The 24,727-nt window shown below is 46.3% G+C and overlaps 1 protein-coding gene across 1 annotated transcript in view; it reads right to left on the minus strand.

Annotated features, from left to right (window-relative positions):
• Positions 1–1,329: 1,329 nt before the first annotated feature.
• LOC121579111 overlaps positions 1,330–24,727 on the minus strand; it is a 56,797-nt gene continuing 33,399 nt past the window's right edge. Inside the window, exons 5-15 of the mRNA XM_041893413.2 lie at positions 23,344–23,465; positions 23,166–23,231; positions 22,895–22,960; positions 22,364–22,558; positions 15,974–16,067; positions 15,762–15,890; positions 15,234–15,280; positions 14,957–15,103; positions 13,709–13,909; positions 8,414–10,517; positions 1,330–4,880 (exon numbers count right to left, since the gene is read on the minus strand). Of these exons, the coding sequence (XP_041749347.2) occupies positions 3,774–4,880; positions 8,414–10,517; positions 13,709–13,909; positions 14,957–15,103; positions 15,234–15,280; positions 15,762–15,890; positions 15,974–16,067; positions 22,364–22,558; positions 22,895–22,960; positions 23,166–23,231; positions 23,344–23,465 (4,278 nt within the window). The 3' untranslated portion in view covers positions 1,330–3,773. The remainder of the gene's footprint in view (positions 4,881–8,413; positions 10,518–13,708; positions 13,910–14,956; positions 15,104–15,233; positions 15,281–15,761; positions 15,891–15,973; positions 16,068–22,363; positions 22,559–22,894; positions 22,961–23,165; positions 23,232–23,343; positions 23,466–24,727) is intronic.

Raw genomic sequence — 24,727 nt, forward strand, 5'->3', positions numbered from 1 at the left:
ATCAGATGACCTCAACCCAATTGAGATGGTTTGGGATGAGTCGGACCGCAGAGTGAAAGAAAAGTAGCCAACAAGTGCTCAGCATATGTTGGAACTCCTTCAAGACTGTTGGAAAAGCATTCCAGGTGAAGCTGGTTGAGAGAATGCCAAGAGTGTGCAAAGCTGTCATCAAGGCAAAGGTGGCTATTTGAAGAATCTCAAAAAATAAAATATTTGGATTTGTTTAACACTTTTTTGTATTTCATCGTTTTGATGTCTTCACTATTATTATACAATGTTGAAAATAGTAAAAATAAAGAAACTCTTGAATGAGTAGGTGTCCAAACTTTTTACTGGTACTGTACATCAGACTTATTCTTCAGCAAGGCTTATTCTGTTGATATCTAGACTATTCTGGAGTTCTGAAGGAAGGAAAGAGGAAATGTGGGAGTGTCCTCAGCCTGGTAAGTTTTATGATAATAGAAGCATTATAGGAATTTTGGCAAAACAGTTTGGATCACCGTAGACAGTTTATTGAATTGGCATTTCAATTTACTACCTGAATTGATTGAATGGAAATTGTAGGCATTTTTATTGAACTAAAGACCCTTTTTACCTTTTACAGGACTGTGGAGAAAGTTATTTAACAGACCACCAGTCTATGGAGAACTCAATGAAACCTCACTGCTGCACTGAATATGGCAAGACCTCTTCGGCAAAACATTTAACAAGGCATCAGCTTGTACAAAAGGAGAGAAGCCTTACCATTGCTCTGACTTTGGGAAGCGTTTCAGATATAAGAGCAGTTTGGTACAACATCAGAGAACACACACTGTGGAGAAACCTTATCGCTGCTCTGACTGTGGGAAGCGTTTCAGTCAACGTTCAAACTAGGAACACCATCAGAGAAAACACACGGGAGAGATTTGATAGCTGCTGTGTGAGGAAAAACCTCAAACGAAATGAACATTTGGTACAACATCAGAGAATGCATAGAGGGGATACATTTTTGTAGCTGACTGTCGGAAAAGTTTCTTGGTCTTCTACTCTAAAGAACTGTACCTCTGCTCTGACTATCACCTGGAGGCATCACGATTTAAAATCCTAGATAAGTAAATATATTTAGTTGAACAATGTATGTAGGAATATAGCGCCATTTAAAATTTAAAGGCAATATTCCAACGTTAACAGAGACTGCATTCACTGTGTGGAACGCTGCATATTTCGTCTCAATCGGAAATTACCTTTAAAAAAGGTGCAACATGCAGAAATCGCTCCGCCATTTCCTGGTTGCAAAAAATTCTAATGGATCACCTAATTTCAGTTTGTGACAAAACAAGCAATGTTTTGTGTAGAGAATCATTGTACCATCTAAACCACTGTGAAATATATTTTCAGCTGTTTGAAGCTGGTGTACAAAACCGGAAGGAAAATAAGCAAAAATGAAATTTAAGCACAGGAAGCATAGAAATAGCTCACATAGAACAGATCTACCGCTTCTCATTGCTTTCAATGAGTGACAGATCTATAACTCACATTTCTATGTGCAATTGGTCAGGTCGCCCCAAAAAGTTACATACTGCAGCTTTAAATTTCAAGTGCGCTATAGTGCTGGACTTCGCCGATGCGGATTGAATCGAGCCCTTACACTTTGGGTCAGATGTGACAATTTCTTTTCACACAATATATATATATATATATATGGGGTTGAAAGAAGACTGGAGTTCAAGCTTGTTGGTTCAGTGTTATGCTGGAACAATGGTCTCGATGGTGGTATTGATCTAAACAGTGGAAAACATATTACTACAGTAGTTGTCAAGTTTCCTCAATTCTTCTCAAAGCTCATTGGAGGAGAGGATCCAAGGTCCCAAGTTTCCTCAATTCTTCTCAAAGCTCATTGGAGGAGAGGATCCAAGGTCCCGGATCTTATTCACATTCGGATTGTGCTACACATTGTAGTCATTGCATCTACACATGGTAGTAAAATGTCTCTTATCCGTCCAGTGTGTGTGTGTGTGTGAATATATCCCGGTCCCTTCCCTGTATGCAAATTGATGTCAAATCAATGGTGTCACCTGTCAATGATTTTAGAGGGCGGAATTATGATGATTTAAAATTGGTTTCACCGTCCAGATCCGGCTACACCTGTAAGATACCCAGACACGTGAGTGTCTGACTACCTGCGGAGGTGGGCAGGCAGATCGGATCACAATGCGCCTTTTAATTGTCTACATCTGTCTAAATATGTGGACCCAATCATAATGTGGACAAGATCAGGAGACATGTTAGAACCAGGTATAAAACGGGACTTACATTTCATATACAGTATAAAAAGACAAAAACACAGTCCCAGTCCTAGAAAAATACATTACCGTTTTTGCATTGTATAATACACACACACACCATTTTTTTTACTCCCATTTAAGCTCGACGAGTAGAAACCATAAATTAAAAAAATTAAATAAAACAAAGGAGTAAAGTGCATATTTCAGAAACGTCCTATTATATGCACAAAAGTGATAAACATCTGTTAGAAATGTACACATCCATGTGGAGATATTCTGTCCGCCCCACCACACAAAGTCCAGACTCTTAACAGATAGAAAACATATCGATATGGAAATATTGGCTCACACACACAGTCCAGACTCCAACTGATATAAAACACGTTCTAAAATGATGAAACACACTCAAATGCACAATACAGACATATGCAACAATAAAACACATTACTCATCCTACAAGTCTCTACATACAGTGGAGGCCAAATATATTGACCCCCTCCTTGCACTTTTCTTAAATTCCCTATTTCTTCTCAAATAAGTTAGAAAAAAACTTTTGGTCCCCACACCTTATTGGATTTTCAACATTGCAGAAGCAATTTTCAACATTTCAGAAGCAATTTTATTTTTGTAAACTTCAGTTGGCCACAAATTGAAGAATTAGAGCAGTTTGCTGCTGAAAAGTGCCAGTAGAAAGGTGCAGCCAGCTCATTGTTGGCTCCAAGAAGCATTTGTTGGCAGTTATCTTGGCCAAAGGCTGTGCAACCAAGTACTATCTCCGGGGTGCCAGTATAACGGCACATGCTGCCTATAACATACTTAGTCTCCCCCTCTCTCTCTCGCTCCCCCTCTCTCTCACACACACACACACTTCAAGTAGTCTTCAAGTTAATGTAGGCAAGACAGAGAGAAGACTGTGCTTGTTTGAACTGATTGAATGATATTAAGTGATTGACTTGATGATTGTGCTGGTTGTGCTGCTCAGGTTTCAGGCCCACGAGGTATTGAACAGTCAAACTCATCTCGGAAAACAACCTCTAGCCCCTCTACCCCTTTACAGTCAGCACATCTGGGCCCGCAACCACAGAGCATCTCAGAGCAGGAGTCCTGATCTAGGATCTGTCCATATAATATTATTCATTATGATCTAAAAAGGCAAAAACGGATCCTAGATCAGCACTTCTACTCTGAGACGCTTTGTGGATACGGGCCCTGAAGAGAGAAGCTTTGTGTTAGCATTAAGCACAATGGTGATGGATCCATCTATTCTTCCTATGTTCTATGGGAAGGCAGCCATATTGTACATCCTATCAGAGTTTTGCAAATCTGCAAGCGACGGGGGGGTAGAGGCTCAGGAAAGTGGCTGGGGTTTGACCCGTTTTCACATAGTTCCAGATAGAAATAAAGTAGAAATTAAACAGTTATTGCATACACACATTCATCACTTTGTGTCTCGCGCTCTCACACACACACACACACACACACACACACACACAGAGAACAGTGTGAGGGTCACATAGTGTGGTAGAGGGTGCTGACAGTCTGTTTCTTCAGCCTATGTAGGGGGTGTGTCCTTCCGTACTGCTGTCGTGTTGCCACGACGATCAGGTCAGGCATCGGCGAGGGGGCGTGACCAGAGTCAGGCGGAGGAGAATGCAAGTGTTCTGAGGGGGTGTGTCCACCCTTACAAGGCCCCTCCCCTCCGGTCCTGAGGGACTCTGGCCTGCTGGTTGAGACAGAAGAAGTCAGACAGGGGGCATTGTGGGATAGCACCCTCAGTTTCTTGGAGGACTCGTCAGCTGCCACCAAAGGAGGGAAGGGTTCCACGGTGGGGCTAAGCTCCCAGCCGCTCAGGTCATTGGCCGACAGCTCTAGGCAGCCCAGCTTAGCCAATGAGGCAGAGCGCTTCATCAGGGAGGGCGGGGTCAGTCCAGCCCGGCGAATCCGGGCCTCTATCTCCCTGGCTCTCTGCCGGTCGCCCCCCCTGCTCCCCTTCTGCCTCGCCTCCACACCTTCCCCCCACACCTGGCCCATACACCTGGGCTCCTTGGCCCCATCCCCGCTCTCCTGGCGACGGAACGCCCCCATCTCCCGTGTCTCCCTCATGATGTCACCGCGTCCTCGTCCCGGGGGGCTACCCCAGTTCGTGCCCGACTCCAACTCAGTCACCCCCTCCAGACAAAGGAAGTCCACGGAGGACAGGGGGGCATAGCAGAAGGCAGTGTGGCGAGGGGTGATGGAGGCAGGGTGGTGGGAGGGGTCGAGTGGGAGGGACGGGGGAGTTGGGGAGGGGGAGCCGTGCTCCTGCCTCATTCGCTGCTCCAGCTGTCGGGTGACGCGGCGCACAGAGCCCATTGCCCAATCACCAGAGAGAGGGGTGGGAGGAGAGTGGGAGGCAGTTTCCATCTCCTTTGCTTTGTCCTTCACTTCCTCTTTGACAGCCTTCACTTCCTGCTGTGACTTTGCAACTTTCTCCTCTACTTCCTGGTGTGACTGACACATTTCCTGGTCCTGGGAGGCTGTAGACTCTGGTTGGCTGGAAGGACCAGGGGAAGGGGCCACAGTGTGCATCAAGGACTCCAGTTCTGTGACTATGAGGTGAACAGAGACGACGTTCTCCTGAGAGAAAGAAGAGAGAAAACCAAGCAGTAAGTAAAGTATAGAAGAAGTCTTGGTAACTAAAAGTTCATTTCCAAAGTATATTTTATTTATAAAGCTGCAATATGGAACTTTTTGGGCGACCCGACCAAATCCACATAGAAATGTGAGTTATAGATCTGTCATTCTCATTGAAAGTGAGTCTAAGAAGCGGTAGATCGGTTCTACGTGCGATATTTCTCTGTGGCCGACGTGAGTAAGACGTTGAAGCGTGTTAACCCTCGCAAGGCTGCCGGCCCAGACTGCATCCCTAGCCGTGTCCTCAGAGCATGCGCAGACCAGCTGGCTGGAGTGTTTACGGACATATCCAATCTCTCCCTATCCCAGTCTGCTGTCCCCACTTGCTTCAAGATGTCAACCATTGTTCCTGAACCCAAGAAAGCAAAGGTAACTGAACTAAATGACTATTGCCCCGTAGCACTCACTTCTGTTATCATGAAGTGCTTTGAGAGGCTAGTTAAGGATCATATCACCTCTACCTTACCTGACACCCTAGACCCACTTCAATTTGCATACCGCCCCAATAGATCCACGGATGATGCAATCGCCATCGCACTGCACACTGTCCTATCCCATCTGGACAAGAGGAATACCTACGTCAGAATGCTGTTCATTGACTACAGCTCAGCCTTCAACACAATAGTACCCTCCAAGCTCATCACTAAGCTCAGGGCCCTGGGTCTGAACCCCGCCCTGTACAACTGGGTCCTGGACTTCCTGACGGGCCGCCCCCAGGTGGTGAAGGTAGACAACAACACCTCCACTTCGCTGATCCTCAACACAGGGGCCCCACAAGGGTGCGTGCTCAGCCCCCTGTTCACCCATGACTGTGTGGCCACGCACGCCTAGGGCTGTTACGGTGACCGTATTACCGCCACACCGGCGGTCACGAGTCATGAAGGCAGTCAAATTCCATGTGACCGTTTAGTCACGGTAATTAGGCTTCTCCAAACTCTGATGCTGCTGATGGTCATTAGTAGTCTTTAAAAAATAAATATAAAATAAAATAAAGTTTGGTAAAGCTAAACGTTCTCATCTGTTGGGTCAGCCACATTGCATTTAAAAAAATGTTTTATGCTAGTGGTTGTATTAATTTGGGATCTATCGCATCCCACAACTGTCCCAGACTATGTTTGGAATATTTATTTGTCGCACAGAATAGGTAGACTTTTGTACTATGGGGGATAGTAGATTGACATAGGCTAGTGCTTTTCCTGTTCGTTAGACCTACTCATCTTGTTGGCTGACGAAAAGTAAATGTGGACAGTTCTTTCAATATCGTCAATATGCACCTCGGAATTGGATAAGGACGCGCGCAGTTGCGTCCCCGATGTGTCGGTCTTCACTTGTAGCCTGTGAGAAACACCTGATTACGTGATGAGAGCGCGCAGCACTCAGAGAGAAGGGCACAACAAAGGCATGGATCTTTTTAGGGGGCATTACGGCCACACAAAGGGAATGACGCCGTGAAATTCGAGGCATTATCAAGTGCTTGTCAAATTGTGAATGAGAGACTGATGAAGTGTGTGCAGCCTGCGCAAAAAAAACAAAGCAGAGCTCATGCCTTTTCAAGCGACCTTTTTCAAATCATCATTAGAGTCGCATCATGCAGCCTTAAAAAAAAGTTCTTAAAAATCAAAACATATAGCCCAACGTTTGTAGAACGACTAAAGTTGAGAGTGCGTGCCAAAACTGAGATGACCCGCTACATGGAAGAGAAGGAGCCGCCGGTCATGGTGGCCTTTTCCTTTATACTCCGGACTCCACATAATGTTTACATACTGCTTTACTCATTTTATATGTATATACTGGCTACACCCGCAATAACATCTGCTAAATATGTGTATGCGACCAATAACATTTTATTTGATTTTGGAAGGCCATCCTATTTCAGGCAGTTTTTTTTTTTCAAACCGCTCTTACACTAAAAAAGGGCATTATCATAATTTTCATTTCACAGTATTATTCCAACCTCACAGTGTGGGAATATATACTGTATAGAACACAGGAAAAATCACGTTTTTGACTGCACTGGGCCTTTTAAGATCCCCTCTATCCTGTATGAAAATGCTTTAACTCTACTGGGGAAAAAAAGGTTTTAAAATTTGAAGCTACACATTTTCAACGGTGCATGGTCTAGTTCCACTTGTAACAGTTGTATTGCAGCTACAGTTAGTAAAACCTCATCTAATCACTGAAACAATGATTGTTTTCATTACATTGTAAAGATTATTTCCTGTTACAGCATTTCATTATCATCACCACCACCATCTTTAAAATAGTCAAATGACAACTATCGGCTACGCTCACAGGACTGTACCCTTTTGACTGTGTCTAAGGTTAGATTTAAGCATATGTACTTTGGACGGTGTCCATATTGATCATGTCCGTGCTTACAAATATCTGGCCATCTGGATAGGTGAAAAGCTGTCTTTTTAAAAAAGCATATTGATGAGTTAGTTCAGAAGCTGAGAATAAAAATGGGCTTCTTCTATAGAAACAGGTCCTGCCTCTCGCTAAATAGTAGAAAGCAGATTATTCAGTCGACGTTCCAATCGGTCCTGGACTATGACGACGTCATCTATATAAACGCAGCTGCCACTTCATTAAAGCTGTTAGACGCAGTTTATTACTGCGCTTTATTACGGGGGAACGATTTAGTACTCATCACTGCATTCTCTACCAGAACGTTGGCTGGCCCTCTATGATGTCACGTAGGTTGCTATGTTTTCATTTATAAAGCCCTTTTACAAAAAGTCCCACTGTACCTAACATCTTTACTAAACTTTAGACATGAGTTTCCACACCCCGGTCTCAGGGATGGCTAACTCTGGAAATTCCTTTGGTCTCTACTGAGTTAACTAAATGCTGATTTACTTTTCTTGCACCTTATTTGTGGAACACTCTTCAAAATGTTAAATTTGATGTTTTGGTGCCTCTAGGGTAATTCAGAAAGTTGATTGAGGACTTTATTACTGATGAATGTGTTTGTTTTTTATGACAGTGTTTTTCTTCCTGCTTGCATTTATATTTTGATGTAATTCAGGGCTGATCTATAAAAGAGACCTTGGTCTCAGTATGACTCCCTGATAAAATAAAGGTTACATAACATTTAAATAAGGCCCGTAAAGGGCTGGGTAAAAAAAGCGTTCCAGTTCCCCTCCACTTGCAACAAGCTATAAAAGGACATGGAATTGCAGGACCTCATCTCCTTGAATGAGTTCAAAGCTAGGGTCCAAACTATGGTGGACTAAGTGGGGGGCTGGCAATGTTTTGACCCCAGGATGCATCACACCTCCCCAAATAATTATTGCCTGTTCAATGTGTAAATGGATGTTTTTAAATCGTAGTGCTTTGTTTTTAATGTTGTAATTGTGTCTGAAACTTTGTGTGCTGCTATTTTGGCCAGGTCTCTCTTGGAAAATAGATTGTTAATCTCTCTGGAGACTAACCTGGTAAAATAATGGTAGAATATATTTAAAAAATTGTCTCACCCTCTTCCTCTCCTTGACCTCCTCAGTCGCCTCAGCAGAGGGGTCCTCCTGCTGCTGCTCCTGTCCTGGACCCCTGGGTATGGGCTGAGGTGTCTGCTGCAGTGCCTGATCAGAAAAGCAGCGGGTCCTCCCGTCCCGAGTCATGTCCTGGAACTTCTCTCTGGCGCTGAAGAAGTTGATGCGGTCTGTGCTGAGAGCCGAGGACCCCTCTGAGACAGGGTCCTGAAGGGGGGCACTGGGCTGGCTGATGATGAGCACCTCACTACTGGAGGGTTGTTGGGGTCCTGAACTGTCCAAAAACACCCCAGGTAACCGCTGGTCACTGTGTAGTTTCTCATAAGGCACTGGTGCGGACAGCTCTTGGGATCCTGCTGTTTGTCTGCTTGTTACCGGGGTCCTCAACAACAACAACAACAACAACTCGGGCACCTGCGACTGGCGGGACTTTTGCCCAGGCAAGTTAGAGGATGGCTCCTTGGCTTTCAGAGTCTCGTCTGCGCCGGAGGGGGTTGGAAAAGGTGCAGGGGAGAGGGGGAGGTGGTGAAGGGAGGGGGGCAGGTGAGGACGCCCGACCGGCACGGTCTCCACCACGGTTACAGTGGAAACATCAGGCACCACGGTGGCCGCCCGCGGCCGGGGGAGAGACTGGGTCGAGGGATCCTCCTCTGAGTCACACAGGCCGTTGGACAGAGGGGGGGACGGGGGACACGCAGACCCAGCCAGGGGAGCACTGTCTGGGGAATCCAAGGACTGGACCCCACTGGGAGCTGACTGGTCAACAGTATGGGAGGACTGGACCCCACTGGGAGCTGACTGGTCAATAGTATGGGAGGACTGGACCCCACTGGGAGCTGACTGGTCAACAGTATGGGAGGACTGGACCCCACTGGGAGCTGACTGGTCAACAGTATGAGAGGACTGGACCCCACTGGGAGCTGACTGGTCAACAGTATGGGAGGACTGGACCCCACTGGGAGCTGACTGGTCAACAGTATGGGAGGACTGGACCCCACTGGGAGCTGACTGGTCAACAGTATGGGAGGACTGGACCCCACTGGGAGCTGACTGGTCAACAGTATGGGAGGACTGGACCCCACTGGGAGCTGACTGGTCAACAGTATGGGAGGACTGGACCCCACTGGGAGCTGACTGGTCAACAGTATGGGAGGACTGGACCCCACTGGGAGCTGACTGGTCAACAGTATGGGAGGACTGGACCCCACTGGGAGCTGACTGGTCAACAGTATGGGAGGACTGGACCCCACTGGGAGCTGACTGGTCAACAGTATGGGAGGACTGGTCACCACTGGGAGCTGACTGGTCAACAGTATGGGAGGACTGGTCACCACTGGGAGCTGACTGGTCAACAGTATGGGAGGACTGGACCCCACTGGGAGCTGACTGGTCAACAGTATGGGAGGACTGGACCCCACTGGGAGCTGACTGGTCAACAGTATGGGAGGACTGGACCCCACTGGGAGCTGACTGGTCAACAGTATGGGAGGACTGGACCCCACTGGGAGCTGACTGGTCAACAGTATGGGAGGACTGGACCCCACTGGGAGCTGACTGGTCAACAGTATGGGAGGACTGGACCCCACTGGGAGCTGACTGGTCAACAGTATGGGAGGACTGGACCCCACTGGGAGCTGACTGGTCAACAGTATGGGAGGACTGGACCCCACTGGGAGCTGACTGGTCAACAGTATGGGAGGACTGGACCCCACTGGGAGCTGACTGGTCAACAGTATGGGAGGACTGGACCCCACTGCCTACTGACTGGACCCCAGTTGTGGAGGTCAACTGAGCTTCAGTCCTAGTAACAGTGGTATTGGGCTGGCTACTGGACCGTACCACCTTCCCTGCACTAGAGGGCGTCCCACACTCAGAGACGGACTGCACCACCTGCCCCGTGTTGGAGGGGGTTCCCAGCGAGGGGTGCAGCAGCTCCTGCAGGGAGGGTGCGGTGGGACTGTTGCCCTGGTTACGGGGGTCTGAGCGGCCCAGGGTGTGGGGGTGGTGGGCGGTCTTACACAGTGGCTCGTGGTGCTCTGATAGATCGCTATCCGAGTGGGAACGCCACAACTTGTTGTGTCTCTGCTTACTGCGGGGGGGAGGGGGGGAGGGGTAGGGGTAGAAGAGTGACAGAACAAGAGGAAGAAAGAGAGAGATGTTAATCAATGCTGGTAGCTTCCTCTACTCTATCCAGCTACATAGCAGGCTACATAACAGGCTACATAAGACTACATAGCAGACTACGGAAGTTTACATACACTTAGGTTGCAGTCATTAAAACTTGTTTTTCAAGCACTCCACACATTTCTTGTTAACAAACTATAGTTTTGGCAAGTCGGTTAGGACATCTACTTTGTGCATGACACAAGTAATCTTTCCAACAATTGTTTACAGACAGATTATTTCACTTATAATTCACTGTATCACAATTCCAGTGGGTCAGAAGTTTACATACACTAAGTTGACTGTGCCTTTAAACAGCTTGGAAAACTCCAGAAAATGATGTCATGGCTTTAGAAGCTTCTGATAGGCTAATTGACATCATTTGAGACAATTGGAGGTGTACCTGCGGATGCATTTCAAGGCCTACCTTCAAACTCAGTGCCTCTTTGCTTGACATCATGGGAAAATCAAAAGAAATCAGCCAAGACCTCACATTTTTTTTTAGACCTCCACAAGTCTGGTTCATCCTTGGGAGCAATTTCCAAACGCCTGAAGGTACCACGTTAATCTGTACAAACAATAGTACGCAAGTATAAACATCATGGGACCACGCAGCCGTCATACCGCTCAGGAAGGAGACTCGTTCCGTCTCCTAGAGATTAACGTACTTTGGTGCGAAAAGTGCAAGTCAATCCCAGAACAACAGCAAAGGACCTTGTGAAGATGCTGGAGGAAACAGGTACAAAAGTATGTATAACCACAGTAAAACGAGTCCTATATCGACATAACCTGAAAGGCCACTCAGCAAGGAAGAAGCCACTGCTCCAAAACCTCCATAAAAAAGCCAGACTACGGTTTGCAACTGCACATTGGGACAAAGATCGTACTTTTTGGAGAAATGTCCTCTGGTCTGATGAAACAAAAATAGAACTGTTCGGCCATAATGACCATCGTTATGTTTGGAGGAAAAAGGGGGACGCTTGCAAGCCAAAGAACACCATCCCAACTGTGAAGCACGGGGTGGCAGCATCATGCTGTGGGGGTGCTTTGCTGCAGGAGGGATTGGTGCACTTCACAAAATAGATGGCATCATGAGGAAGGAAAATTATGTGGATATATTGAAGCAACATCTCAAGACATCAGTCAGGAAGTTAAAGCTTGGTCGCAAATGGGTCTTCCAAATGGACAATGACCCCAAGCATACTTCCAAAGTTGTGGCAAAATGGCTTAAGGACAACAAAGTCAAGGTATTGGAGTGGCCATCACAAAGCCCTGACCTCAATCCTATAGAATATTTGTGGGCAGAACTGAAAAAGCGTGTGCGAGCAAGGAGGCCTACAAACCTGACTCAGTTACACCAGCTCTGTCAGGAGGAATGGGCCAAAATTCACCCAACTTATTGTGGGAAGCTTGTGTTTGACCCAAGGTAAACAATTTAAAGGCAATGCTACCATTTACTAATTGAGTGTATGTCAACTTCTGACCCACTGGGAATGTGACGAAAGAAATAAAAGCTGAAATAAATCATTCTCTCTACTATTATTCTGACATTTCACATTCTTAAAAGAAAGTGGTGATCCTAACTGACCTAAGACCGGGAATTTTTACTAGGATTAAATGTCAGGAATTGTGAAAAAATGAGTTTAAATGTATTTGGCTAAGGTGTATGCAAACTTCAGACTTGAACTGTACATGCAGGTAGGGGTAAAGTGACTATGGATAGATAAACAGCGAGTAGCAGCGGGTAGCTGCAAATAGTACGGGTAGCCATTTTATTAACTTTTCAGTAGTCTTATGGCTTGGGGGTAGAACCTGTTAAGGAGCCCTTTGGACCTAGACATGGCGCTCCGGCCTTCCTCTGACACCGCCTGGTATAGAGGCACTGGATGGCAGGATGCTTGGCCCCAGTGATGTACTGGGCCGTTCGCACTACCCTCTGTAGCACCTTGCGGTCGGGTGCCAAGCAGTTGCCATACCAAGCAGGGATGCAGCCAGTCAGGATGCTCTCGATGGTGCAGCTGCTGCTAAAATGACTAAAATGTAAATGTAAATGTAGAACCTTTTGAGGATCTGAGGACCCATGCCAAACCTTTTCAGTCTCCTGGGGGAGAAAAGGTGTTGTCGTGCCCTCTTCGACTGTCTTGGTGTGTTTGGACCAGTTTGTTGGTGATTTGGACACCAAGGAACTTGAAGCTCTCGACCTGCTCCACTACAGCCCTGTCGATGTGAATGGTGGCCTGTAGTCCACGATCATCTCCTTTCTCTTGCTGACGTTGAGGGAGAGGTTGTTATCCTGGCACCACACGGCCAGGTCTCTGACCACCTCCCTATAGGCTGTCTCATCGTTGTCGGTGATCAGGCCTACCACCTTTGTGTCGTCGGCAAACTTAATGATGGTGTTGGAGTCGTGCTTGGCCACGCAGTCGTGGGTGAACAGGGAGTACAGGAGGGGATTAAGCACGCACCCCTGAGGGGCCCCCGTGTTGAGGATCAGTGTGGCAGGTGTTGTTGCCTACCCTTACCACCTGGGGTCAGCCCATCAGGAAGTCCAGGATCCAGTGGCAGAGGGAGGTGTTTAGTCCCAGGATCCTTAGCTTAGTGATGAGCTTTCAGGGCACTATGGTGTTGAACGCTGAGCTGTAGTCAATGAACAGCATTCTCACATAGGTGTTCCTTTTGTCCAGGTGGGAAAGGGCAGTGTGGAGTGCAATAGAGATTGCGTGATCTGTGGATCTGTTGGGGCGGTATGTGAATTGGAGTGGGTCTAGGGTTTCGGGGAATATGGTGTTGATGTGAGCCATGACCAGCCTTTCAAAGCACTTCATGGCTACAGACGTGAGGTGCTACGGGTCGGTAGTAATTTAGGCAGGTTACCTTCGTGTTCTTGGGCACAGGGACTATGGTGGTCTGCTTGAAACATGTTGGTATTACAGACTCAGACAGGGAGAGGTTGAAATTGTCAGTGAAGACACTTGCCAGTTGGTCAGCGCATGCTCCGTGTACACGTCCTGGTAATCCGTCTGGCCCTGCGGCCTTGTGAATGTTGACCTGTTTGTGTATCTGTGTGTGTGTGTGTGTGTGTGTGTCTTAGCTAGTGCAGTGTGTGTATGTATGTACCTGGCCAGCAGTATGCCCTGGTACTCCTCTAGCTGTCTCATGAAGGACGGGTTAGGTTTGGTGACGGCACGTCGCTCCTTAACATGGTCAAATGCCCTCTCCAGGTCCCAGCCGTACTCCTTCATAGCGTAGGCTATCACCGTGGAGGCAGAGCGACTCACACCCATCTTACAGTGCACCAGACACTTAGCTCCCACTCTCCTACAGACAGACATTATTTAACACACACACACTGGGACTGGTTAAGGGACTGACATAGGAGAACAGAGATCAGAGAGGTTAGACAAACTAAGACGGGAGAGACAGAGATGGAAAGATGACGGAGAGAAATACAGTGACCATCTCTAGAAAGATGAGAGGAAGTGAATGTACATATATGGAGAGAGAGAGAGAGTTGAGAGAAAGAGAGTTGAGAGAAAGAGAGAGTTGGAGAGAAAGAGAGTTGAGAAATAAAAAGAAAGCGAGAGACATCACTATGGACAGAGAGACAGAGAGAGAGACACAGAGAGAGAGAGAGAGAGAGAGACACAGAGAGAGAGACACAGAGAGAGAGACACAGAGAGAGACACAGAGAGAGACACAGAGAGAGAGACACAGAGAGAGAGACACAGAGAGAGAGACACAGAGAGAGAGACACAGAGACACAGAGAGAGAGACACAGAGAGAGAGAGACAGAGACACAGAGAGATACACAGAGAGATACACAGAGAGAGAGACACAGAGAGAGACACAGAGAGAGAGACACAGAGAGAGAGACACAGAGAGAGAGACACAGAGAGATACACAGAGAGAGAGACACAGAGAGATACACAGAGAGATACACAGAGAGAGAGAGAGAGACAGAGACACAGAGAGAGAGACACAGAGAGAGATACACAGAGAGACATACACAGAGAGACATACACAGAGAGAGATACACAGAGAGAGAGAGAGAGAGAGACACAGAGAGAGAGACACAGAGAGAGACACAGAGAGAGAGAGACACAGAGAGAGAGACACAGAGAGAGAGAGACACAGAGAGAGATACACAGAGAGAGATACACAGAGAGAGATACACAGAGAGAGATAGAGAGAGAGAGAGAGAGAGAGAGAGAGACAGAGACAGAGACACAGAGAGAGAGACACAGAGAGAGAGACACAGAGAGAGACACAGAGAGAGACACAGAGAGAGACACAGAGAGAGACACAGAGAGAGACACAGAGAGAGAGAGAGAGAGAGACAGAATCAGTCGGCCAGTAGTGACTCACTTGGCTCTGGAGATGAACTTGTAGGTGTCGTTCCAGTATGCCAGCAGGTCTGTAGCCTCCTCATCATACACACGGATGTTATGGTACTCAAACACACCTGGGAAGAAGTTGTCAATCTCCTTCGTCACGTTCAGAATATACTGCACACTGGGGAGGGGGAGGATGGGGGAGGGGGAGAAAGGTGGACAGGTTGTCATTATAGATGTGTAGGCAAATACATTTTGAATTTCATGAGTAGTGCAGCATGGGAGTAGTAGTTTTCCAGAGCAGGCCTTACCCACTGTTCTGCAGCTCCTCCAGATTGGATGCGTTCCACTCAGAGCCCTGGAGGGAAACAAAAAATATATGAGATCAGTTCCACTCCTGTCCAGCCTTTCTTACAATGTCCCTTTACACTTTCAGGTCAGGGGAAGTAGGTTTTAAATTGGTGACAATAGCCAGTTACACAGTAAGGATTTGTATTTATATTTATTATGGATCCCCATTAGTTCCTGCCAAGGCAGCAGCTACTCTTCCTGGGGTCCAGCAAAATTAAGGCAGTTATACAATTTTAAAAACATTACAATACATTCATAACAGATTTTACAACATATTAAGTGTGTGCCCTCAGGCCTCTACTCTACTACCACATATATACAACACAAAATCCATGTGTACATGTGTGTGTATAGAGCGTATGTTATCATGTGTGTGTATGCATGTGTCTGTGCCTATGTGTGTGTTGCTTCACAGTCCCCGCTGTTCCATAAGGTGTATTTATATCTTACAAGAGAAAAAGACAGAAGAGAAAGCCAGGCAGATCTACCAGGTAAACGTGGTCGAATATCTCAGTGGGACTGTCCATCTGGCCCAGGATCAGGATCATCTCGTTGTCTATGTACTCCTTAAACTCACGGAGGTTACACACCATGTGCACCTCCAGCTCTGTGCGGATCTAGGAGAGAACACACAGGTTTCATACACACACTAACACGACAGAATATGAAAATGAAGACGGCATGTTATGCATGAACACACCTCTTTGCAGGTGACATTCTCCAAGTCTTTCTGTACCATGATCTCTCTCAGACGAGTCTTGATCAGCCGCTCCGTTTTCTCTCTCTCTGTCGGCCTGGAAACACATAGCGGGCAGTGGACGTTTTTTTTTCTCAAGGTTTTACCGCTAACCTACAAAGCATTACATGGACTTGCTCCAACCTATCTCTCCGATTTGGTCCTGCCGTACATAATAATAAAAATAACAATAATAATATGCCATTTAGCAGTATGGGTGGGCCCGGGTATCGAACCCACTACCCTGGCGTTACAAGCGCCGTGCTCTACCAATTGAGCTACAGAGGACCACAGGTACATACCCATACGTACGCTACGGTCACAAGACGCAGGCCTCCTTATTGTCCCTAGAATTTCTAAGCAAACAGCTGGAGGCAGGGCTTTCTCCTACAGAGCTCCATTTTTATGGAATGGTCTGCCTATCCATGTGAGAGACGCAGACTCTGTCTTTCAGTCTTTACTGAAGACTCATCTCTTCAGTGGGTCCTATGATTGAGTGTAGTCAGGCCCAGGGGTGCGAAGGTGATCGGCAAGGCACTGGAGTGATGAACCAGCCTTGCTGTCTCTGCCTGGCCGGCTCTCCTCTCTCCACTGGGATTATCTGCCTCTGGCCCTATTACGGGGGCTGAGTCACTGGCTTACTAGTGCTCTTCCATGCCGTCCCTAGGAGGGGTGCGTCACGTCGTGCCAGGCTTTTTTCCTCTATACTCGACTCGAGTGGGTTGAGTCACTGACGTGATCTTCCGGTCCGGTTTTGCGCCACCTCTGGCTCGTGCAGTGGAGGAGATCTTCGTGGCCTCAGTCTCGTCTCAGGGTAGTGCTTTGGCAAAGTGGGTGGGGTTATATCCTGCCTGGTTGGCCCTGTCCAGGGCTATCGTCAGAGAGGGCCACAGTGTCATCCCCCCCCCTGTCTCAGTCTCCAGTATCTATGCTGCAATAGTCTATGTGCCGGAGGGCTAGGGTCAGTCTGTCCTATCTGGTGAAATTCTCCTGTCTTATCTGGTGTCCTGTGTGAACTTAAGTATGCTCCTTCTAATTCTCCCATTTCTCTCCCGGAGGACCTGAGCCCTAGCACCATGCCTCAGGACTACCTGGCCTGATGACTCCTGGCTGTCCCCGTCCCCAGTCCACCTGGTCGTGGTGCTGATCCAGTTCCTGCTGTCCTACCTGTGGCTCTGGAACCATGACCTGTTCACAAGACATGCTACCCTGTCCCGGATCTGCTGTTTTCCACTCCATCTACCTCTACCTCTTAAAAAAAACAGATAAAACTACACTTTATGGACTGGGAAGAGACACACACACACAGCATTCGCAAACACATGCTAACACACGCACTCTACACACACACACACATTTTAATAATTGTTATTTTGCTGTATTATTGATTTTGTATTGTAAATATGTTATGGTAGAGTAGTGTGTAATAAGGTGTTGTGTTATGTATTGTTTTATTGTATGTCAATTGTGGTTGGACCCCAGGAAGAGTAGCTGCTGCCTTGGCAGCCGCTAATGGGGATCCGTAATAAATACAAATACCTCCACCGCTCCCTCCCCTCTATTCAAATCAATTTTCAATTTAAGGGCTTTATTGGCATGAGAAACGTACAGTTGAAGTCGGAAGTTTACATACACTTAGGTTGGAGTCATTAAAACTCGTTTTTCAACCACTCCACAAATGTATTGTTAGCAAACTATAGTTTTGGCAAGTCGGTTAGGACATCTACTTTGTGCATGACACAAATCATCTTTCCAACAGTTGTTTACAGACAGATTATTTCACTTATAATTCACTGTTTCACAATTCCAGTGGGTCAGAAGTTTACATACACTAAGTTGACTGTGCCTTTAAACAGCTTGGAAAATTCCAGAAAATGATGTAATGGCTTTAGAAGCTTCTGATAGGCTAATTGACATCATTTGAGTCAATTGGAGGTGTACCTGTGGATGTATTTCAAGGCCTACCTTCAAACTCAGTGCCTCTTTGCTTGACATCATGGGAAAATCAAAAGAAATCAGCCAAGTAATTTTTTTGGACCTCCACAAGTCTGGTCCATCCTTGGGAGCAATTTCCAAAAGCCTGAAGGTACCACGTTCATCTGTACAAACAATAGTACGCAAGTATAAACACCATGGGACCACACAGCCGTCATACCGCTCAGGAAGGAGACGCGTTCTGTCTCCTAGAGATTAACGTACTTTGGTGCGAAAAGTGCAAATCAATCCCAGAACAAACGCAAAGGACCTTGTGAAGATGCTAGAGGAAACAGGTACAAAAGTATCTATATCCACAGTAAAACTAGTCCTATATCGACATAACCTGAAAGGCCGCTCAGCAAGGAAGAAGCCACTGCTCCAAAACCGCCATAAAAAAGCCAGACTACGGTTTGCAACTGCACATGGGGACAAAGATCGTACTTTTTGGAGAAATGTCCTCTGGTCTGATGAAACAAAAATAGAACTGTTTGGCCATAAAGACCATCGTTATGTTTGGAGGAAAAAGGAGCACACTTGCAAGCCGAAGAACACCATCCCAACTGTGAAGCACGGGGGTGGCAGCATCATGCTGTGGGGGTGCTTTGCTGCAGGAGGGATTGGTGCACTTCACAAAATAGATGGCATCATGAGGAAGGAAAATTATGTGGATATATTGAAGCAACATCTCAAGACATCAGTCAGGAAGTTAAAGCTTGGTCGCAAATGGGTCTTCCAAATGGACAATGACCCCAAGCATACTTCCAAAGTTGTGGCAAAATGGCTTAAGGACAACAAAGTCAAGGTATTGGAGTGGCCATCACAAAGCCCTGACCTCAATCCTATAGAATATTTGTGCGAACAAGGAGGCCTACAAACCTTACTCCGTTACACCAGCTCTGTCAGGAGGAATGGGCCAAAATTCACCCAACTTATTGTGGGAAGCTTGTGTTTGACCCAAGTTAAACAATTTAAAGGCAATGCTACCATTTACTAATTGAGTGTATGTAAACTTCTGACCCACTGGGAATGTGATGAAAGAAATAAAAGCTGAAATATATAATTTTCTCTACTATTATTCTGACATTTCACATTCTAAAAATAAAGTGGTGATCCTAACTGACCTAAGACAGAGAATTTGTACTAGGATTAAATGTCAGGAATTGTGAAAAACTGAGTTTAAATCTATTTGGCTAAGGTGTATGTAAACTTCCTACTTCAACTGTATGTTAACATTGCCAAAGCAAGTGAAGTAGATAGTAAACAAAAGTGAAATAAACAATAAATATTAACAGTAAACATTACACTCAGAAGTTCCAAAAGAATAGAGAAATTTAAAATGTCATAGTATGTATATATACAGTGTTGTAACAATGTGCAAATAGTTAAAGTACAAATGGGAAAATAAATAAACATAAATATGGGTTGTATTTACAATGGTGTTTGTTCTTCACTGGTTGCCCTTTTCTTGTGGCAACAGGTCACAAATCTTGCTGCTGTGATGGCACACTGTGGTATTTCACCCAGAAGATAAGGGAGTTGATCAAAATTGGGTTTGTTTTCGAATTCTCTTGTGGATCGCTGTAATCTGAGGGAAATATGTGTCTCTAATATGGTCATACATTTGGCAGGAGGTTAGGAAGTGCAGCTCAGTTTCCACCTCATTTTGTGGGCAGTGTGCACATAGCTTCTCTCCCTCTCCATGCTCGGCTATGAAAAGCCAACTGATATTTACTCCTGAGGTGCTGATCTGTTGCACCCTCTACAACTACTGTGACTATAATTTCACCCTGCTGGTCATTTATGAACATCTTGAAGAACGATCTGGCCTTAATGACCATGTACTCCTATAAATCGCCACCCCAAGCTTCAACGGAAATATGAAGCAACCACGTAATAAAACGACAAGAGAGAAAAACTCAAGTTTTCAGAATGAAATGTCGCCCATTCACATCTGTTTCCTGACTACAATATTTTATCTTAATACATTAATAAATACATGCTGTGTTAATTTTGGCATGTCTACCTGCCTACAATACCCACTGTAGTGTTCGTGATTGCAATTCCATGGTAAGTCAATAGGGCTAACTGGCTAGCTACTACTGTTGGCTAGCTATTGTAGCTATTCACGAAGAATTAACATTAGTTATAGGTTATTTTTGCCTGTTTAACTAGCTGGCTAGATTATTATGAGTCACATATGGATAGCTACTGTCAGGGGAAAAAGTATTTGATCCCCTGCTGATTTTGTACGTTTGCCATTTACATTTACATTTTACATTTTAGTCATTTAGCAGACGCTCTTATCCAGAGCGACTTACAGGAGCAATTAGGGTTAAGTGCCTTGCTCAAGGGCACATCGACAGATTTTTCACCTAGTCGGCTCGGGGATTAGAACCAGCGACCTTTCGGTTACTGGCACAACGCTCTTAACCACTAAGCTACCTGCCGCCCCACTTTGCCCACTGACAAAGACATGATCAGTCTATAATTTTAAATGGTAGGTTTATTTGAACAGTGAGAGACAGAATAACAACAAAACAATCCAGAAAAACACATGTCAAAAATTTTATAAATTGATTTGCATTTTAATGAGGGAAATAAGTATTTGACCCCCTCTCAATCAGAAAGATTTCTGGCTCCCAGGTGTCTTTTATACAGGTAACGAGCTAAGATTAGGAGCACACTCTTAAAGGGAGTGCTCCTAATCTCACCTTGTTACCTGTATAAAAGACACCTGTCCACAGAAGCAATCAATCAATCAGATTCCAAACTCTTCACCATGGACAAGACCAAAGAGCTCTCCAAGGATGTCAGGGACAAGATTGTAGACCTACACAAGGCTGGAATGGGCTACAAGACCATCGCCAAGCAGCTTGGTGAGAAGGTGACAACAGTTGGTGCGATTATTCGCAAATGGAAGAAACACAAAATAACTGTCAATCTCCCTCGGCCTGGGGCTCCATGCAAGATCTCACCTCGTGGAGTTGCAATGATCATGAGAACGGTGAGGAATCAGCCCAGAACTACACGGAAGGATCTTGTCAATGATCTCAAGGCAGCTGGGACCATAGTCACCAAGAAAACAATTGGTAACACACTACGCCGTGAAGGACTGAAATCCTGCAGCGCCCGCTAGGTCCCCCTGCTCAAGAAAGCACATATACAGGCCCGTCTGAAGTTTGCCAATGAACATCTGAATGATTCAGAGGAGAACTGGGTGAAAGTGTTGTGGTCAGATGAGACCAAAATGGAGCTCTTTGGTATCAACTCAACTCGCCGTGTTTGGAGGAGGAGGAATGCTGCCTATGACACCAAGAACACCATCCCCACCGTCAAACATGGAGGTGGAAACATTATGCTTTGGGGGTGTTTTTCTGCTAAGGGGACAGGACAACTTCACCGCATCAAAGAGACGATGGACGGGGCCATGTACCGTCAAATCTTGGGTGAGAACCTCCTTCCCTCAGCCAGGGCATTGAAAATGGGTCGTGGATGGGTATTCCAGCATGACAATGACCCAAAACACACTGCCAAGGCAACAAAGGAGTGGCTCAAGAAGAAGCACATTAAGGTCCTGGAGTGGCCTAGCCAGTCTCCAAACCTTAATCCCATAGAAAATCTGTGGAGGGAGCTGAAGGTTCGAGTTGCCAAACGTCAGCCTCGAAACCTTAATGACTTGGAGAAGATCTGCAAACAGGAGTGGAACAAAATCCCTCCTGAGATGTGTGCAAACCTGGTGGCCAACTACAAGAAACGTCTGACCTCTGTGATTGCCAACAAGGGTTTTGCCACCAAGTACTAAGTCATGTTTTGCAGAGGGGTCAAATACTTATTTCCCTCATTAAAATATAAATCAATTTATAACATTTTTGATATGCGTTTTTCTGGATTTTGTTGTTATTCTGTCTCACTGTTCAAATAAACCTACCATAAAAATTATAGACTGATCATGTCTTTGTCAGTGGGCAAACGTACAAAATCAGCAGGGGATCAAATACTTTTTTCCCCTCACTGTAGATTATTATGAGTCACATATTGCTAGCTAGATTATTACGAAGTAAAAAGTTTGTTTTGTGTATATGTTGTTTCGTCTCGATTGTTGCCATTGTCCTGGCTGGAAGATGCTTCTCAAATATTTTAGGCGTTTTCCACACTCGTCCTCCCAAGAGTGTCCAGTATTTAAGAGAACGTCCTCGGAGAATGAGAGTGTGGAGCACGGTAGTCTGCATATTGAGAAACACCCACTGTTTATTTTACTGTGCATCTGTTTTTAATGTGTTTATCAAGTGATTCAGATTTCCAATTTATTAACAAGACATGTTGGAAAATAAACTTGAAACAGTCCGACACGTTATGTAGCGTGTTTGTGACACTCACACGTCAGAGAAGAGCACGGGAGAGTCGGCACGATGTGATTGGACGTCCTGCATGGCGTTCCACTCGTTGATGCGTGATTGGTCAGAGGAGACCCGGCTCTGGTAGTAGCTGACCCAGGTCAGGAAAAGGCTGCCGGGGTAGTAGTTATGGCAACGAGCCACCTCACACGCCTTGTGGAGCGACTGCAGAGCGGACCTGGGAGAGGGGAGAGGAGAGAGAGGGGTGGAGAGAGGAGAGGGGAGAGAAATGGAGAGAGAGGAGAGGGGAGAAATAGAGAAATGGAGAGAGGAGAAAGAGAGAAATGGAAAGAGGTGAGAAAGAGAAATGGAGAGAGGGGTAGACGGAGAAGAGCGGGAGAAGAGAGGGAATGTGAGAATGTGAAATTGATCATTGGTGGGACATTGAGATATTAAGATTAAGGGTAAATGGAATGCAAGGTAAACTAATAAGAGATGATGTATCAGAAAACACTAGGTAACACCAAAAAAATTGCATATTGAAAAGGTGAAGACCTAAAAAAGTTGTACTCACCACATGGCCTGCACTGACACAGGCTTGAATACATGGACCCTGTTATCAGTGGACACACTGAAACCCCTGACAGAGAGAGATGAAAAACAAGAGGGAGAGAGAGAGAGGGGGTAAAGGAAAGAAGAGAGAGAGGGAGAGGAGAGGAGAGGGAGGGGAGAGAGGGAGGGAGAGGGTCAAATAAGCAGTCAAACTCCTCTGAACCATACGTCTGTCAAGATGAGTCTGTTGGTCTGTCCTGTCATTATAGTGTGTATGTGAGAGACATTCTTACCCGTCTCCATCCAGGTGTATCAGTGTGTCGCTCCATAGGGGGAGAACCAGCCCCACCAAGCACGAGCTGGAACATACAACATTGTTCTATGATAGTCCATGCCCAATACGATCTGTGTCTGCATAAATGCACGCGCACACACACCTGTCTCTGTGTCCACACGCACGCACACACACACCTGTCTGTAGGGCTGAAGTCCATGCCCAGTACCAGGCTCTCCTCTGTGTCCTGGCGGCCGTTAGTGGAGACCACTACCATGTAGCGAGTCCCCTGGTATAAGGTACTCTCCAACCGTACTGCCTAGAGGGAGGAGAGAGAGGGAGAGAGGGAGGGAGGTGTGAAGGAGAGGGGGAGGTGTGAAGGAGAGGGGGAGGTGTGAAGGAGAGGGGGAGGTGTGAAGGAGAGGGGGAGGTGTGAAGGAGAGGGGGAGGTGTGAAGACCAGATCTTGATTATTGAAGAGAACAATGTTTGTATTTTCAAATCAAATCAAATTTTAATTTGCCACATGCGCCGAATACAACAGGTGTAGACATTACCGTGAAATGCTTACTTACAGCCCTTAACCAACAATGCATTTATTTTTAAATAAAAAAGTAAAATAAAACAACAAAGTGTTGAGAAAAAAAGAGCAGAAGTAAAATAAAATAACAGTAGGGAGGCTATATATTTACATTTACGTCATTTTAGCAGACGCTCTTATCCAGAGCGACTTACAGTTAGTGAGTGCATACATAATTTTTTTATTTTATTCTTTTTTCATACTGCCCTCCCGTGGGAATCGAACCCACAACCCTGGCATTGCAAACGCCATGCTCTACCAACTGAGCTACATCCCTGCCAGCCATTCCCTCCCCTACCCTGGACGACGCTGGGCCAATTGTGCGCCGCCCCATGGGTCTCCCGGTCGCGGCCGGCTACGACAGAGCCTGGATTCGAACCAGGATCTCTAGTGGCACAGCTAGCACTGCGATGCAGTGCCTTAGACCACTGCGCCACAGGGGGGGTACCAGTGCAGAGTCAATGTGCGGGGGCACCGGCTAGTTGAGGTAGTTGAGGTAATATGTAAATGTGGGTAGAGTTAAAGTGACTATGCATAAATAATTAACAGAGTAGCAGCAGCGTAAAAAGATGGGGTGGGGGTGGGGGTGGGGGTGGGGGGGGCAGTGCAAATAGTCAGGGTAGCCATGCTGTTCAGGAGTCTTATGGCTTGGGGGTAGAAGCTGTTGAGAAGCCTTTTGGACCTAGACTTGGCGCTCCGGTACCGCTTGCCGTGCGGTAGCAGAGGGAACAGTCTATGACTAGGGTGGCTGGAGTCTGACAATTTTGAGGGCCTTCCTCTGACACCGCCTGGTTTAGAGGTCCTGGATGGCAGGAAGCTTTGCCCCAGTGATGTACTGGGCCGTACGCACTACCCTCTGTAGTGCCTTGCGGTCGGTGGCCGAGCAGTTGCCATACCAGGCGGTGATGCAACCAGTCAGGATGCTCTCGATGGTGCAGCTGTAGAACTTTTTGAGGATCTGAGGACCCATGCCAAATCTTTTCAGTCTCCTGAGGGGGAATA

This window comes from Coregonus clupeaformis, chromosome 13, assembly GCF_020615455.1.
Source record: "Coregonus clupeaformis isolate EN_2021a chromosome 13, ASM2061545v1, whole genome shotgun sequence".
NCBI classification, from domain to species: domain Eukaryota; kingdom Metazoa; phylum Chordata; class Actinopteri; order Salmoniformes; family Salmonidae; genus Coregonus; species Coregonus clupeaformis.